Source organism: Furipterus horrens, unplaced genomic scaffold (genome assembly GCF_987537825.1).
Source record: "Furipterus horrens unplaced genomic scaffold, mFurHor1.1.pri manual_scaffold_6, whole genome shotgun sequence".
NCBI lineage: Eukaryota > Metazoa > Chordata > Mammalia > Chiroptera > Furipteridae > Furipterus > Furipterus horrens.
Genome location: NW_028327176.1, coordinates 186651811 through 186668283, shown reverse-complemented (window position 1 = coordinate 186668283; position 16473 = coordinate 186651811). Strand labels below are relative to the sequence as shown.

The following is a 16473-nucleotide window of genomic DNA, read 5'->3' as shown; positions in this document are numbered from 1 at the left end:
TGGAAATAATGGCGTTCATGTTGCTGGCACTGACGACACTGTGACATGGTCTTAAATTGTATTTTTCGGAAAAGTTTTTAGAGAAGACGCTTTAAAAGCCTCAGAAACATTAACAGTCTTTTTCCAATTCTAATCTATTTAATTTTATTGGAAAACATTTACATAGCTCATCAGCAGACTCTCTGGTATTGAGTAATATTTAGCATGCCGTAATCATGGGAATGAGAGATTTAGACTAAATGCTGTTTTTTTTATTACTATTCAATCATCATAAGTTGTTCCACTTTTCATCTTTTTAGTCAACAGATTTCAAAGGTGGGAAAATATCTTCATTTACAGATATACCTATATTTATCTCCTATTATATTTTCCATTAACGTCTACATGAGATTTATTCCTGGTGATTCCCAACAAAGCAAATGTGCATCTCCTAACAGCAGATGCTAATAATAAAGACAAATGCCCCCTATCTCTTCGAGATGTTACGAGAATAAATTAGATAATATTTACAGGGAACTTGACCTCACTAGGGATAGTATATAAATGAAATGTGAAAAACAAACCTTTAAAGAACAGAAACTTCCATCCAATTTTAGCCCGATTGATTTGACAGTACCAAATTATGTTCTGAGTCAAGAAAGCAGGCCTCCTAATATTGGTTCCACTGGCCGTGGATAAATGCCAAGCACTGACAATGAATTCCAGATCTGGGCCGAAACCTCGGCCATCATTCTGGATATATACAAAACAAGCTTTTTGTCTTTTTCTATATGTCTACATTTATTATACTCGGGAAGTGCTGGGGTAAATTCTCAAAGGTATTTTAAACCTCTTTCTACATTTAATAACATGTAAGGATTGTTAATAAAGCAAACAGAAATTTTGACATAGGTAACACATATATATATACATCCAGGCAAACTTTTTACAGTTATATTACCTAGAACCGAAGAGGAGCTTTCAGCAGGACAATGGACAAAGAGAGAATCCTAGTTATTACATATTGAAAGGCAAAGCTGTCCTCACAGGTATGGGGAAACTCGTTTTTTAATGGGATTATTTGTGGGACACAGGAAAGTCACCCCACCCCACCTATTTTTCAAATGTCTAGCCACAGTGCCCCAGCTTTCACCATTTAAAATTCTCCTTAAGAGAAATAGCTGCATATTCATGGAAGAGGTAGGATTAAGAACCGAAGAATGATGAAGACATTCAACAATGTAATGAGCCAACACTGCAGACCTACTGTGCGCCAGGCACTATTCCAAGTACTCACCGGAACCGTCTTGTTTAATTCCCAGCCCAACCCCATGAAAGAGGCATTGTTCTCATTCCAATGTTAACGACTATGCCAACAGACACAGGAAAGGTAAGAAGCCTGCCCAAGATTACACAGGCTACACATGGCATATCAAGACCCTCGCCTTGGCCTTCTGACTCAAGAGTCTCTACTCAGAACCAACATGTTTTCCTACATGTGGAAGAGTTAGCACCATACAATAGAGTACTGCTTACAAACGAGGCAAACAATACTTTGCAAACTTTGATACAAAGAAAAAAGTGCAAACTGAAAAATTTCAAATTGTGTTTGAGCAATTGTTGAATTTTTCTAGAACAATGAAGATTTTAATATGAGGGCCTCGTCCATCTTTCCGTGTCAGTGGTTTCGTCAACAACAAACATTCCCCGCACAATCTTACCGTGTTGCAAGTGCTCCCCGAGAGCGGAGCACTAGAAAATATGCTAAAAGCATAGTTCTCTGGCAGAGCCAACCGCAGATATTACGGTGGAAATGAGAAATGCGACGTGGAAATGAATTTAGCGATGAAAATATCAGAGGAGCTTAGAGAATATACTGTGAATAATCGACATCTATTACATTACTACTATTGATAACTTCTGGAGTAAGCGGCTACTGTGGATCTTAGAATGTAGAATAGCTTCTTGATACATACAATATATATTTTTTAAAAAGGCCTTTAAAATTGTCCTCCAATGCCAGAAATGTATGCTGTACATGCTTTTTGTTTTGCTTTCTCCCGCAAAACATGGTTTTTAGAAAGAGATGAACTGATAGCCCAGCTTTCCTGCTCCTAACAGAACACTGTAATATGGTTTAGTACACACCTCTCCATAGCAACAGCCACTGTATACAGACGTGAACCCTACACATCCCCCTTGAAGGAAGCTTTAAGGTTATAACAGACAAATTCAGAATAAAGCCTATGATCCCAACTCCCTGAAGCCTGCTTCCCCTAAGAACTCACGAAAGGATACATTGACAAATGGCTCACCATGGCTTCCCATAGCTCATTTCTTTGACTTTTTTCTTTAAATGGCACTTCAGCCTTAATAGTTACAGAGGTTTCAAGAGAGAAGATGAGCGCCACCTGAAAAAAAAAAAAAAAAAAAAAAGGTCAAAAATCCAATCCAGCCATGGTATGAGAAGTTCAACCCCGGGCTTATTGAATAGCGGCGGCGGTGGTGGTGTCTCTGCTTCGAGAGCAGACACGTTCATGCCTACCACCCTTCACTGTTTTATTTAGTGCTTTTCTACTTTATAACATTGTGTGAACACTGGCCACCTGGTTAGTTGTAATTCTAAAATAGCTTTTTCACATAGGGGGAAAGTAGCTTTGGGGACAATAGCACAAAATGTTTTCATAAGCACAGATAAAAACCATGATATCAGGCAGTTGGAAGTACTGGCTAAAACAGGGGCAGACCAGGCCTAGGCATTCAGTTGGACACGCAAACTATAATTAGATTCCCCCCAACACTTGCCTGGGCAGAGGGGATGCCTCCCTTCTGCTCACCCCAATTAGGCAGGAGGCACTGCCTAGGGCTGGAGAGTAATCTACTCACCATTGTTTGGGTAGGAGGGGGGGGGGCAGTGAATGCTCTGTGCAGCTAACACTGAGCTTTCTTTGTAACATGCTGAACTAGCTTGGACGCTACTGATCACGCTTAGGAGAGAGAAGTTAATGATATGTTGTGAGTGTATGTACTACCTTTCATCCCTATTCAGGTTTTCAACAGTATCGTCCTCCAAGTGTCCTACTCTAGAGCTTGCATGTGGAAAAGTGAAACAGATGGTCCAGTTTTATATTTCTTTTCCTTTAGAATTTCTTACGCAGCTCAGGGACCTTGGTCTTCTGGGATCGCAAGTTATATTTTGGCCCATTATACACATATCAGTGTTGATACTAAGATGGTATGTAAGAATTACTCAAAATCCACATGGCCGCAGCCTCTGCTGGTTCTTAGTATGCCATGTGCTGTTCATTTTAATTGAAAATATTCTAAAAGCAAGATTGATGTGTTTTCTATCCCCTTAAAATAGAAACAGGTTCTGGGCTCATAATTGAGCACTCATAAGCCCACTCTCCTTATTAACATGCCCTCTCTAATTTGCGCTTCTGTTTGCACAATATAAATGGCCTTTAACAGCCCTTCATTCATACAATGGTCTCACTAACCCAAAGAAAATTAGTACCAGGCAAAAGCCTATTTTTACTGACACAGAGACAAAAATGCTAATTACCTTAAAATATTCTCAAGTGTATATCTTTGGCATCCTTCCAGGCAAGGCTCAAAAGTTTTTTTTTTCCTGTAATTTATTTACTAGTTATAGGAAAAGTTGTTTTTGTTTTACATTCGAGCTGATACAAAAGTATAAATTTATATTTATAATTTGAAATCTGTTGAGTCCAGAGTCCTGGTGATTGGTGAAGTATTGGTTTCCTTTCTCCTTACTGGTGGGTCCACTTGAGAGCGTTATCCATTTGTGATTAATTATGGTTTTGCTATTTTTATTAAGGCACTCAGGGACATTTGCAGGAAAAAAAAGCCTAAAAATTTAAATTTATTTAAACATATTAATTACCATAAAATGTTCATTTTTTCCTCCGAATACATTTAATTATGTATTTGTCCAAGTTTATATGCTGAAGGACTCCCTTTTGAAATGGTTTTAAAACCAAAACCTCTGATGTAGAAAATAAGTAATAAACAAAATTCTTAACTTCAGCTCAAACTGAACCATAAACTAAGGATAACTGCAATTTTAATGTTATAACAAGCAATTACACTAAACATTCTAACACATTTAAAAAGCAGAATTTAATGTGACTTACTAAATTATGATATCAATTGTGTTGACAATATTTTTATAAAAAACAATGAGCTTTTTATCATGTATATAAGAAATATTTATCGAGGATGCATTATTTTCATAGTACTTTGCTAGACTTGGTTTATAAAAAAATAAATAAGGCAAAAGGGCTTCCCTTCTTGAGGGAGTGTAAAGATCAAGTTCTTTATTTATTTTATTTTTGGTGTTGAGCTTTATAAATTCTTTATAAATTTTGGCTATTAGCCCCTTAACAGACGTATTGGCAAATATGTTCTCCCAATGAGTGGGTTGTCTTTTCATTTTGTTAATGGTTTCCTTTTCTATGCAAAAACTTTTTCATTTGATGTAGTCCTATTTGTTTATTTTTTCCTTTGTTTCCCTGCCCAAGGAGATATATCAGAAAAAATATTGCTATGAGAAATGTCTGAAGTTTTACTGCCTGTGTTTTCTTCTAGGAATTTTATGGTTTTTGAATCTAACATTTAAGACTTTAATCCATTTTGAGTTTATTCTTATGTATGATGTAAGAAGGGGATCTGGTGTCATTTTTTTTTTTGCATGTATCTGTCCAGTTTTCCCAACACCGTTTATTGACTAGACTATCTTTATCCTATTGTATGTTTTGCCTCCTTTGTCAAATATTAATTGACTATAAAGTCATAGCTTTATTTCTGAGATCTCTGTTCTGTTTCACTAATCTATGTCTGTTTTTTGTTGTTGTTGTTTTTATGCCAGTACCAGGCTGTTTTGATTACTATGGCCTTGTAGTATAGTTTGATATCAGGTGGCATAATTCCTCCAACCTTCTTCTTTCTCAAGACTGCTATGCCTATTCAGCACCTTTTGTGGGTCCACATAAATTTTTGGAATATTTGTTCTAGTTCTGTGAAATATGCCATTGATAGTTGGATAGAAATTGTGTTGAATCTATAGATTGCTTTGGGTAGTATGGGCATTTTAATGACATTAATTTTTCCTATCTATGAACAGAGTATATGCTTCCACTTATTTGTATCTTCTTCGATTTCTTTCCTTTTTTAAATTTCCACCCAAGGACATGCTCATTGATTCTAGAGAGAGGGGAGAAAAACATCAATGCAAGAGAGAAACATCTATCAGCTGCACCTCCTCCACTGCACATGCCCCAATGGGGACCAAACCTGCAACCCAGGCATGTGCCCCAACTGGGAATCAAACCTGTGACCCTTTGGTTTATGGGATGATGCTCCAACCGAGACCCACTGGTCAGGGTTTCTTCCAATTTCTTTCTTTGGTGTCATAATTTTTTGAATACAGGTCTTTTACATCCTTGGTTTAAGTTATTATTCTTGGGTATTTTACTCTTTTTGAAGCAATTGTGAATGGGATTGTCTTCTTAGTTTCCATTTCTGAGAGTTCATTATTGGTGTAAAAAAATGCAACTGTTTTTGGATATTGACTTTGACCCAGTGATTCCACTTCTGGGAATTTATATGAAGAAACCCAAAACACTAATTCAAAAGAACACATGCCCCCTATGTTCGGTGCAGTGTTATTTACAATCTCCAAGATTTGGAAGCAGCCCAAGTGCCCATCAGAAAAGGAATGGATAAAAAAGCTGTGGTACATTTGCCAACGGACTACTACTCAGCTGTAAAAAAGAAGGAAATTTTACTCTTTGTGACAGCATAGATGGATGTGGAGAGCCTTATGTGAAGCGAAATAAGCCAGTCAGAAAAAAACTGAGTACCGTATGATTTCACTCCCGTGTGGGATCTAATGAACTAAATGAACTAACAAGCAAAACAGAGACAGACTCACAGACGGAGCGCAGGTGACAGCCGTCAGGAACAGGGGTGAGGAGCTGGGTAGGGTGGGCCGAGGGATTGAGGAAAAAGAGAGAGAAAAGTCATGGACCTAATCTAACCCCGCAAAAATCAAGTTTGGAGAAAGTCTCCATCTATGGATAAACGGATAAAGTAAAGAAAGTTAAAAAATACAAACTTCCAGTTATAAAATAAATAAGTCATGGGGCTGTAGCATATAGTTAATAACACTTTGGTGCATATTTGAAAGTTGCCAAGGGAATGGATCATAAAAGTTCTCATCACTAGAAAAAAAAAACCTTGCTAACTATATATGGTAATGATTGTTCACTAGACTTACTGTGGTGACTATTTTGCAATATATATACAAATATGAAATCATTATTTGTACATCAGGAACTCACATGTACATGTCAATTATACATCCATACAATTTTTTTAAAAAATCAAGTTGGAGAAAAATATGTATTCCTGCTAAAGTTAAGTCATAGTATAGAAATGTAGAAACAGTGGAAGACAACAGAATACAAGAGGCCACAAGTCAGCATAAGGTGAAGTGGTCATTACGGGTAAAAAGAGGGGTGTCCAACTCTTAAGTAAGCCAATTATCCCGGTTTTTAAAAACAGGCAAAAAATCTGAATAGACATTTCAACAGAGAAGTATACTAATGGCTAATAAGCACATGAATAAAAGGGAGGACCCCCACCCCCCAAAGAGAATCATCTTCTGGAGGGTGGGCACCTTGTAGTATAGGCTTTCCTCACTAGGTGAGTGTTCTAGGAACCTATCTGTATCAGTATTCCAGCTGGCGTTGTACTAAGAGGCTGCATTCGGCTTTAGTGAATTTTTCTGAAGACTCTTTCCACACATTTGCCCACTTCATGATGGCTGATTGTTACAAGCACACCTGCCCATACTGCGCTGAGTGTTCAACAGTTTTTGACCAAAAATGGCATGACCCCCATGCCCCACCCTCCCTATTCACCTGATCTCTCCCCAAGATGAAAAAAGTCCTCAAAGGGAAACATTTTGCCAATGTGGAAAAGGTGAAACAAAAAACGGTAGAAGCACTAAAAAGCATTAAAATCAATGAGTTTAAAAACTGTTTTGAGCAGTGGAAAAAAGTCTCTTATAGGAGTATTGCATCAAATGGAGAGTACGTTGAAGGTGAATGAAGTTTAAACATGTAAGAATAAGTACACAATTTTTTATAAATAATTCCAATTTGGGGGGTGGGCCCTCGTAGGTATTTAACATCATTAGTCATTAGGGACATGCAAACCGAACAGCAGTGAGATACTGCTACACATCCATTGGAATAGCTATAATCAAAAAGACAGACAATATCAAGAATTGGCAAGGAAGTGGAGAAACTAGAACCTCCATACACTGCTGCTGGAAATATAAAATGATATAGCCACTTCCCTAAAAAATTAAACATAAATGTATCATAAACTGAACAACTCACTCCTAGGAACCTACTCAAAAGAGATGAGAACATATGTCCAAACTAAGAGACATATATGACTGTTCATAGCAGCATCATGCATAATAGCCTGAAACTCAAAAAAACACAAATGCCTGTCATCTGATGAATCGATAAGCAAAGTGTGGCGACCCATATAATGAAATACTATACAGCAATTCAAAGGGTCCAAGTACACCTACATGCTACAACATGGATGAATCTCTAAAGCATAGGCTAAATGAGAGAAGCCAGGGCAAAAGACGACATTTGCATGACTCCACTTATAGGAAATGCCCATAAAAGGCAATTTTACAGAGACAGTAAGCACATCAATATATTGGGGTTGGGAGTAAAAGAAGGGATTCACTAACTGCAAATGGGCATGAGGGAATTTGGGGGGGGTATGAAAATCTTCTAAAACTTGATTCTAGTGATGGCTGTACAACTATTCACATTTACTGAAAACCAGTAAGATGTATATTTACAATGAGTGGATTGTACGGTATGTAAATTATGCTTCCATAAAGCTGTTAAAGAAAAAAAAAGGGTCATATATTTTTATAGGAATGAACCAAAGTAGTCACCCGAAGTCTTCAATGCTGAAATGTAATTCAAACATGTATCTCTATCAACAGATGTGTTTGCAATGTTTCTTACAATTTTCAAATGCATCTGTTCTTCACACCCATCCTGTGAGGTAGGGGGAACAAGTATTATGTCATATATAATATGCACATTTGTTTTTCCTTTTAGCTTTGTTCTAAGGAAACCTTAAGTACTGTATAGATCATATAATTTAAAAAGCAAGGCCATCCCGAAAAATATAATCCGAATAAGCTGGATAACAAGCATTATCATTGCCTCAAGGACCTCTGATGTTTTTACGAAGACAGGTATACTCCATCTGTCAAACTCTACCGAGCACCAACAGTTAAGTTGTTTAGTATAATGAGTCTCCCAGCCGGAGACTCGGACACTGTCCATGACCGTGACTGATAGACTTCACCTCCAGACACGCCCTGCCCCCCTGCCTCCCTCACTCTAATGCCTGCATTTACGAATACTGAAATGCATGTAATATGATTATATAGACAATGAGGCACACAGCAACTAACGCTGCAGGAGCTAGTATTCCCTGGCAGCAACAAAGCTGTCAGAAAAACAAAAATGGCAACTAGTGTATTAATTTGGTTCCTAGCAAATCCTACTCTAGTATTTCTCTTGAAAGCTCAAAAGGAACTTAAATAAATCCTCCCAACTTAGCCTGAAGCAGAGAATGACATGTTTAAAGAAATGGGACTTATAAAGTGTCCAATTATGTAATTTGAAAATGCATGTGGCATATGCACAAAGACACTCAAACCAGTTAAAGATGACACAAACCTCCCTTATTTTGATAATATGTATGCAAGACAGGCCAAACCGGCAGCCCTTCGCATCCAGCCCAAGACTGAAAGCTCTGGGTCTATGAGAAAGTCAGCCTCAAGCGTAACCTCACCCCACCTTCTGCTCAGAGTTAGGTGTAAAAGGAGTTCTCAGAGATGGAAGAAAATCAGACTCTTCCACACAACATTTCAGCCTTCCCAGCTCAGCCCCACGGTCACAAATTTGTCTCCAGAGATGCTAATGTGACCTCTGCTTTCCCAAGAAGGCACAGATGCTTTGCGTACCTTAGCGTTCCTGTCTCCCTGTATGACCTCCGGAAATCCTCTCGCAGGGGACACGTGTTGCTTAAGGATTCTTCTGTGGTCTCTGATCTAACACAAGCCGTGTTTCTTGACTATGACTAAAATGTGAACCAGACCAAGTTAGTCTAAAGAAATGCAGACATAGTCAAATGATTTCAGTCGAGTTAATTTTGATTTTTCAAGTTGTAAGAATTTTGTATTAATTTATACAATGCAATACATGGAATATTAACCCTGGCTGGTTTGGCTCAGTGGATTGAGCGTCGGCCTGCGAGCTAAGTGTCGCTGGTTCGATCTTCCAGTCAGGGCACATCAGAGAAGGAAAACTCTGACTCCAAAAAACCTCCGCTGCCTTGCGGCATACCTCTTCAGGGGAAAGGCTAAGGGAGTAAACCCCGACAGAAAATCCGGAGCCGGAGTCCCTAAGGCGGTTCGACGTTGTAGTCAACACCGGCAACTCCTGCGGCGCACCTGAAGCCAAGCTGTATTGACTCCGTCTTTCCCTTGGACCCTTCAGCTGCGAAGAGAGGGGGGGTCTGCTGCATGGGCAACAGCAGACCCTCCATATCACCCTGCCCAGGCTCTGTAGCTTCAGCTTCACTGGAGAGGACACTCCAGCGTCATCGCAAGATGTCGATTCAACACGGGAGGAGACAGATACCGTGTCACTCCCGAGTCGGACTGCACAACCATTCTCGGCGGTGCAGATAGACTCTTAAGAAGCTACACCATTGTCTCTCGAGACGGACGGCTGCCGACGACATGGAATATTGGAAAAAGCATGTGACTCGGGGAATTGTGTCCTAGGATGCACCCCTGTAACCTTGGTGACGTCCCTTGACTTCCAGGACCTCAGTGTTCCCAATTGAAAAAACAAAAATCAGCATTTTTGGATAAAATATTCTCTAAGGTCCTAGCCATAATTTCATAATCATTTCTTGAGATATTACTGTTATTCTACAGGATAGAAATATTCATCTAAATAATTCATTGAGTTCACATGTATTTTGGCCTAATGTGCCCTCTGGCCTTTTCTATACTGTTAGGATAAAAAAAAAAAAAAAAAAAACTGAGAATTTAAAACTCATAGACACAGAATCCACATGCACACTTAGAAAATGTCACAAAAGTTGCAGCTTCAGAGTAAGAATGATAAAGATAGGAACCAGACAGTAACTCAATGGTATTTGAGAAACACACACAACACACACATACATGCAGTTGCAAGGAATGTCATTTCAAAGGGTGCCTTTTATTTCCTTTTTAATAAGTCTTACAGGACTGCACTGGCTTTCATGCTTCCGAGAGCCCCACTGTTCCTCAAAGGTGCTTTTGTGGCCCGTGCGAGGGTTCAAAGAATGAACTCGGTCCCTCCCCTGCCCCCTTAGCACCTCTCTTTTCATCTGTTTTATTTATTTGGCTTCTATTTAATATTTTGTTTGGAAAGGAGTCCTTGCATAAATACAGCCTGGAAAGCATCACACTATATAATGTAAAAGATTTTGCTTAAATCGTGCACTTTAAAGAAGTATTTGTTATTATACATACCATTTCAAATATGTCATCTTAACAGTTGCTCCAGCAAAAACCAAAGGTTAGAAAATAATTTTACACTTATAGTCTTTTCTAAGGCTATAAATGGCATGCTATATTTAACTTCAGAGCCCCTGTACAAATCATCAAATACTTTAATAACTGTACAAATATTAATATTTGATTCAAGGGACTGCCTAAGTTATAGCATAATCAGAACTCTGGACGGAGAGGTTGCTAAATGGGAAAATCCTGTTTAGACAGTTGTAAGAGAAGGGAGAGTGTTTAATGAAACAAGTTTGATAGTCTTATTATATCATAAAATAGATTGATATTTGGTGTGATTTAATCTTTGCCAGAGAGAATTTTGAGAAAAGGAACCATCAGTAACTTAGATTAATCCCCCATATCTCTCCTTCAGTCCAGTTCATCAATCTCATTCTACAAATGGCCCCTTGGTTTGCTGCTTAGAACAAGTTCTTTTTATGTACCATAAGGTAAGGACTTAAGAACTGGTTTTTAATTTTAGTTTCTAAGAACACGTGTCAATGTTGATTTGTAAGGGTGGAAGTAAAAGATTATCCCACTTTGAGTATCATTGACTTTCTAAATTCACTCAGAGAGCATAACAAAATAGTAAAAACAAAATATAATCATTGGGTCATTTCGCCCAGGACTTTATACTACCCAGACAGGTCCTATGTTACCAAGAGACTTTGTGAAATAAAGGGTATATTATTTCAGCCAAAGGATTTTCTCCTTTCGGTTCCCTAAATGTCTGTATTTTCCCCACACTGAGGGATTTAGATTCCTCTATAAAATGCTTCGGAGGACCACTGAGATAAAGTGTTATAAAAATGACCACTAAATTGGAATAGAGTGTAGAGGGGTCCTTTCCTATGCAGAACGCCCACTAGTAAATAACAGGAGGCGGGGAAGCAGCCGGTGTCACCATGAAGATCACTGGGGAAGGTCCTGGAGAGGCATACGGAATGGAGTCATTTCTCAGCTTTTTTCAACCCCCATGGAGCCGACCCATAAGAGCCTCATCAGTTTGGGCTTGCGCATCTCTTGGGTCTGACTGACTTCCAGCAGGTTTAGAACACCACACAAAGCAGAGCGAGAAAGATTTCCTTTATCTCTGATCAGTGATTCACTTTCTCTTTTGTTTACTTCCTTCCTGCAAGAGAGCCTCTGGCTTCTGTTTTTGTTTTTGTTTTTCCCCCCAAAGTTCCACTCTACTGAAAAGGCAGGCCTTAAGAATAATCAACAAGATCATTCCAGAGGGGGCTGAGCCGTCCACCGTTCTCACTCCTACCTGCTTTCGTTGTTGCTGTGGAGCATTTCAGCGGGCGGATCTTCCAGAACAGGATTTTGGTGTGATGGCGGGACAATCCCAGGGGTTTGACGCAAGGCCACTGTAAGCCAGTTTCCTGCTGTTGCTCTCAACATATCAATACATGTATGTCTCAGGACCTCTGAGTTCTCCCTGGGAAACAGTCAGCACAACCTGGAAAACTACGCCAAATGGTATCTTTGCAGCTGGATTCAAAAGCACGTTAGTTGCTACAGCAGCAGGAGATTTGCAGGAAGACAGGCTCAGAGAAAAAAAGCAGGAATTGCTGACCATCCCTGACACTATAATTTTTAAAAGTGTCTTAGAAAGAAACAACTATTTTGCCGGAAATGTAAAAACATTACAGGGCTGGGACAAAAATATGATTCCACGTAAAGATAAGGGAAACAGAGAACGGTAAGAATTAATTGCTTTCTTTGGATCAACTTAGACTTGTGCAGAAAGTTGATTTTGAATGTATTATATCACTTTTATCCTAATGACCCTATTCAAGTTGGTGGCAGAGCTCTGAAGCATTACTTCTCTTTGAATATAAGGTAGATGGACTTCTAAAGAGGATGAGGTGGAGGTAAGGGGGTGAAGGGAGTGAAGAGGTATCCTAAGCCTGAGGCCCAGAATTCCCACTGACCCCTTTCCTCCTTCCTGTGCCAGCCAGGAATGCTAGGCTGGGACGCTCGGGGTTCTGCGACTTGCCTAACAAAGGCAGGTTGCCACAGCAGCGCTAATGGCAAGCCTGCAGGATGGCCCCAGAGACTCTGGCATATGCCGCAGAGGAGGAGAAAGTTCCACAAACAACCCCGGGATCCCTCCACCCAGGTCTTGTTACACCTGGTTTCTCAAGAGCAGATTTCTTAGCCAACCTTAACAATCCCAGAGGAAGGCCAGGGCAGGAGGCTGGATTCCAACTACCTTTGCCGTAATTTATTGAAGGCTTTAAAAGTAGAAAATAAAACTTTGAACTCAGCGCATCTGAAGCTTTATGATTCAGGTGTGCTACTTGCCTTCAGGGGCACCCAAGATCACTGAAGTTAAAGTGACAAAAAAAAAAAAAAAAAATCTGTGAGCTGCAGAACAGAAAAGCGTGTCCAGACCCGACCCAGCTGGTTCTCCTACCATATTAATTTGGCAGGAGGCACAGAAGTCCCGGCCCTGCCTCCATTCTTTTCTGGTTGGTAGGATTTCCCCTACTTATAGCCTTTTAATCCTCGCTCCTCTCCAGCTTTCCAGAGTCTGGCAGAAAGTGACTTTGTGGAGAATGTGGCAGAAAGAAAAGAGGGATAAGAAAAGGAAATAAAATGGCTTATGAGGAAAAATACAGTTGACCCTCGGTTCCTTGGGGGATTGGTTGCAGGTCTTGGATAGCAAAATCCAAGGAGGCTAAAGTCCTTTATATGTATAGCATAGTGTGTGCATATAACCTATGCACATCCTCCTGTATACTTCAAACCATTCTAGATTACTTATGATAATACCTAATACAATGTAAATACTATGTAGATAGTTCTGCCGTATTGTTTAGGGAATAATGGCAAGGGGGAAAAAAGTCTGTACATCTTCAGTAGAGACACAACCATCTGAGGCCTAACCATATGTCTGCTGCAGCAGCATAACCTTTTTCTAAGTATTTTTAATCCGAGGTTGGCTGAATCCTCGGATGAGGCACCTCAGATGTGGAGGGCTGGAGAGCTGTCTGTATTAGGTCAAGGATGAAAAGTCAATGCTAATTTACATAGTATTAAAAGGTGGAGTTTAAATAGCTAGAGGGCTGTAGCTGGTCTGCAGGGCTTGACCCCAACTGCAGATGTTAATGGCAACCCGGTCCAGCTGTGCCAACTCACAGTGGGTTCGTTTCTGCGTAAGTGCCTAGCGAGGCGCCCTGTCTTGCTTGGTAGGTGACGAATTTAATTCTGAAACTAGCAACCCACTGGTACGCAATAGAAAGCAAGTTAGTGATATTTCACGTGGGAGGCGGCCCTTTTAGTTACGGAGCACGCCAGGCCCAAAAGGAAGGGGCAGTTTTTGGCCTAACCCAAGGGGAGGCGGACTTCTCTCTCGCCCTGGGAAGTGGAAGCTTCCAGGCTTTTCCAGAGGCCCACCTCTCCCCTCACCCTGGGGAGGGCCTGGAGCAGGGGCTGCCTTCCAAGGTTCCTTCCAGCCGGATCTGGCTACTCAGCACTTTCTTTAGGAAGAAAGGGCAACTATTGGCGATGCCTACCTACCCCGCGTGTGTGTCTGCGTGGGTGTCTGTGGGTGCCTGTGTGAGCGATTGTGCATGAGAGTGTGTGTCTGTGTGTATTGGAGTGCGGCAGGGGCGGGACTGGAAAATTACCTAGTTCCTCAGAGGTCCTCATTGGCAATGCAGACAGGCAGTGCACAGTATGGAGGCACTGGGCCGGGCCGGGCCGATGCGGGTGTTTTCAACAGGCGGGTGTGAGTATCGCCTGGCCCTGCTCCCCAAATCCCCTGGGTAGGCCCACAGAACTGGTTTCCCTCCTCCCCAGCCTCTCCCGGGCGGGGGCGGGGGCGGGGGCGGGGGCGCAGTGACCCGCCGGCAGGGCAGAGGTGCGGGCGCTGGAGCCCCGCCTCCCCAGGCCCCGGCCCCGCCCCCCGCAGGCCCCGCCCCGCCCCCTCGCGGCCAGCTCTTTTCCAAGGGAAGCGTCTGGAACGCGGGCCCTGGTGTTTGGGCCAGCTACCCCAGGGTGTGTGGTGTGTAAACAGCTTTGTTGTCAATCAAATCGCGTCCTTGAGTTTCAGGAGTCCCAAGGTGCACACCTGGGTAAAAGGGGAGTCCTTTTGCTAGGCGCTTACTCACCCCTCCTTTATAGCTATTCATTTCTGGCTTCTGTGTCCTGTCCCAGCTCAGTTTCTCTCTCCGCTGCGCCCCTTGGATGAAGCTTTCCGCCCGTCCGCCTCCAGTTCCCACAGCTGGGACTGCTGAGCTAGATCACGTGGTCAGGAGGGAGCCTCCACCAGATTTTAAAACAAGGGGTTTTAACCCAAACTTTGTGGTGGATGAGTTCCAAAAAGGACGCGAACCTCCGCGCGCTTCCCAGCCTTCCAGACAGGCGGCGGGACCCTTCGCATCGCCGATGAGTTCCGCAGAGCTGGGGTCCTCACCCCAGGTGTCGCCCCTTGTTTCCCCTGGAGGAGACTGTGTCTCACCGGGGATGGAGTGATTTATGCGCACAGTTTGAGTAGTGTTTAGGAGCTCTGAGGAATGCAAACTGCGGCACGACTGGCCGGTAGGATATACTTAGGGGAGAATGTGGAATGCAGCGAATGTTTTCTTTTCCTTCTTTTAAAGCTGGTTTGAACCTACTTCAGTGACGAAACTGTTTAACCACGTGCAAATGTGTAATTCTGCCTCCGGACGGAGTCAGCCAGGACTGGGACGGCCAGCCGTGCCAGATCTGGAGCAGGGCTCGGTCACCCAGGGGTTTTCTGAGCCATACATAGATTTCCCCCTAAATTTAGGAGACGCTGAAAGAATAAAATGAGACTGCTTTGCACAGATTCACTGCCTTTCTTTATCCTCCTCTTTTACGTAAATAAGTATTTCTAGGGAGAGAGGGGCGTATGTTTTAATTTGCTCCCCAGGGGCGATAGTTTGGATTTTAAACAAAATGAAGTGCTAATAAGAAAATTTTTTTTAAAATATTTCTGTTTTTGAAGAAATTTAATGTTCTGGTTTGGAAATCTTGTTTTTGTCAACAATAAAGATGTAAAATGTTTTTAAAAATTAGTCCAAAACTCCATGATAACAATTTCAATTAATTACATTTCTAGAGATACACTTAATTTAATTTTTCTAATTTCATTATATGAGTACATTTCAGGCCTATAAGAATTCCAAAAACCTACGGAGAATTATAATAGCAAACATGTCTACTCTTCAGCCCATGACAGATGAAACTGAAGTCCACCTCCCCCGCCCCCACTGCCCCCCTTCCTAATCTCATTTCCCTTTCTCACATTCCAGGGACAACACTCATCTTGCATTTGGTGTTTATCATTCCCATGTATTAATATTTTTTTCTACCTATATACACATAAACAATACTCTATATTGTGTTATTCTGCATGTTTTAATTCTTTATATAAGCAGTATCAGCTGCAACTACATTTCTGCAATTTGCAGCTTTATCACTCCACGTGGTATTTGTGTGATGTACCCAACTCGATTACAGTAGCCCTGCCTCCTTTTAACTGCTGCTTAGATCCCATCCTCCCGTTGACGGATGTAGGTTGTTTCTAGCTTTTCTCCATTAGAAACAATGTTTCTGTGAACCTTCTTGTGTATGTCTCCTTGTGCACATGTGAAGACTTTCACCAAGTAGTGGAAATGTTTCAGGATTATAAAAAATCTGTAATGTTATTAGACACTGCATAATTGCTCTCTAGGGTTACTAGTTTTACAGTTTCACTATACAAATATAAGAAGATACATATTGTAGGTGAGGAAGGAAAAATCATTCTCCACCTCTCC

The 16473-nt window shown here is 41.2% G+C and overlaps 1 protein-coding gene across 1 annotated transcript in view; it reads right to left on the bottom strand.

Moving 5' to 3' along the window:
- The window catches only part of LOC150008000 (uncharacterized), a 29191-nt gene extending 14120 nt beyond the window's left edge, over positions 1-15071 (bottom strand). Inside the window, exons 1-2 of the mRNA XM_090280852.1 lie at positions 14990-15071; positions 14800-14921 (exon numbers count right to left, since the gene is read on the bottom strand). Of these exons, the coding sequence (XP_090136978.1) occupies positions 14800-14921; positions 14990-15071 (204 nt within the window). The remainder of the gene's footprint in view (positions 1-14799; positions 14922-14989) is intronic.
- Between the last annotated feature and the right edge of the window lie 1402 nt (positions 15072-16473).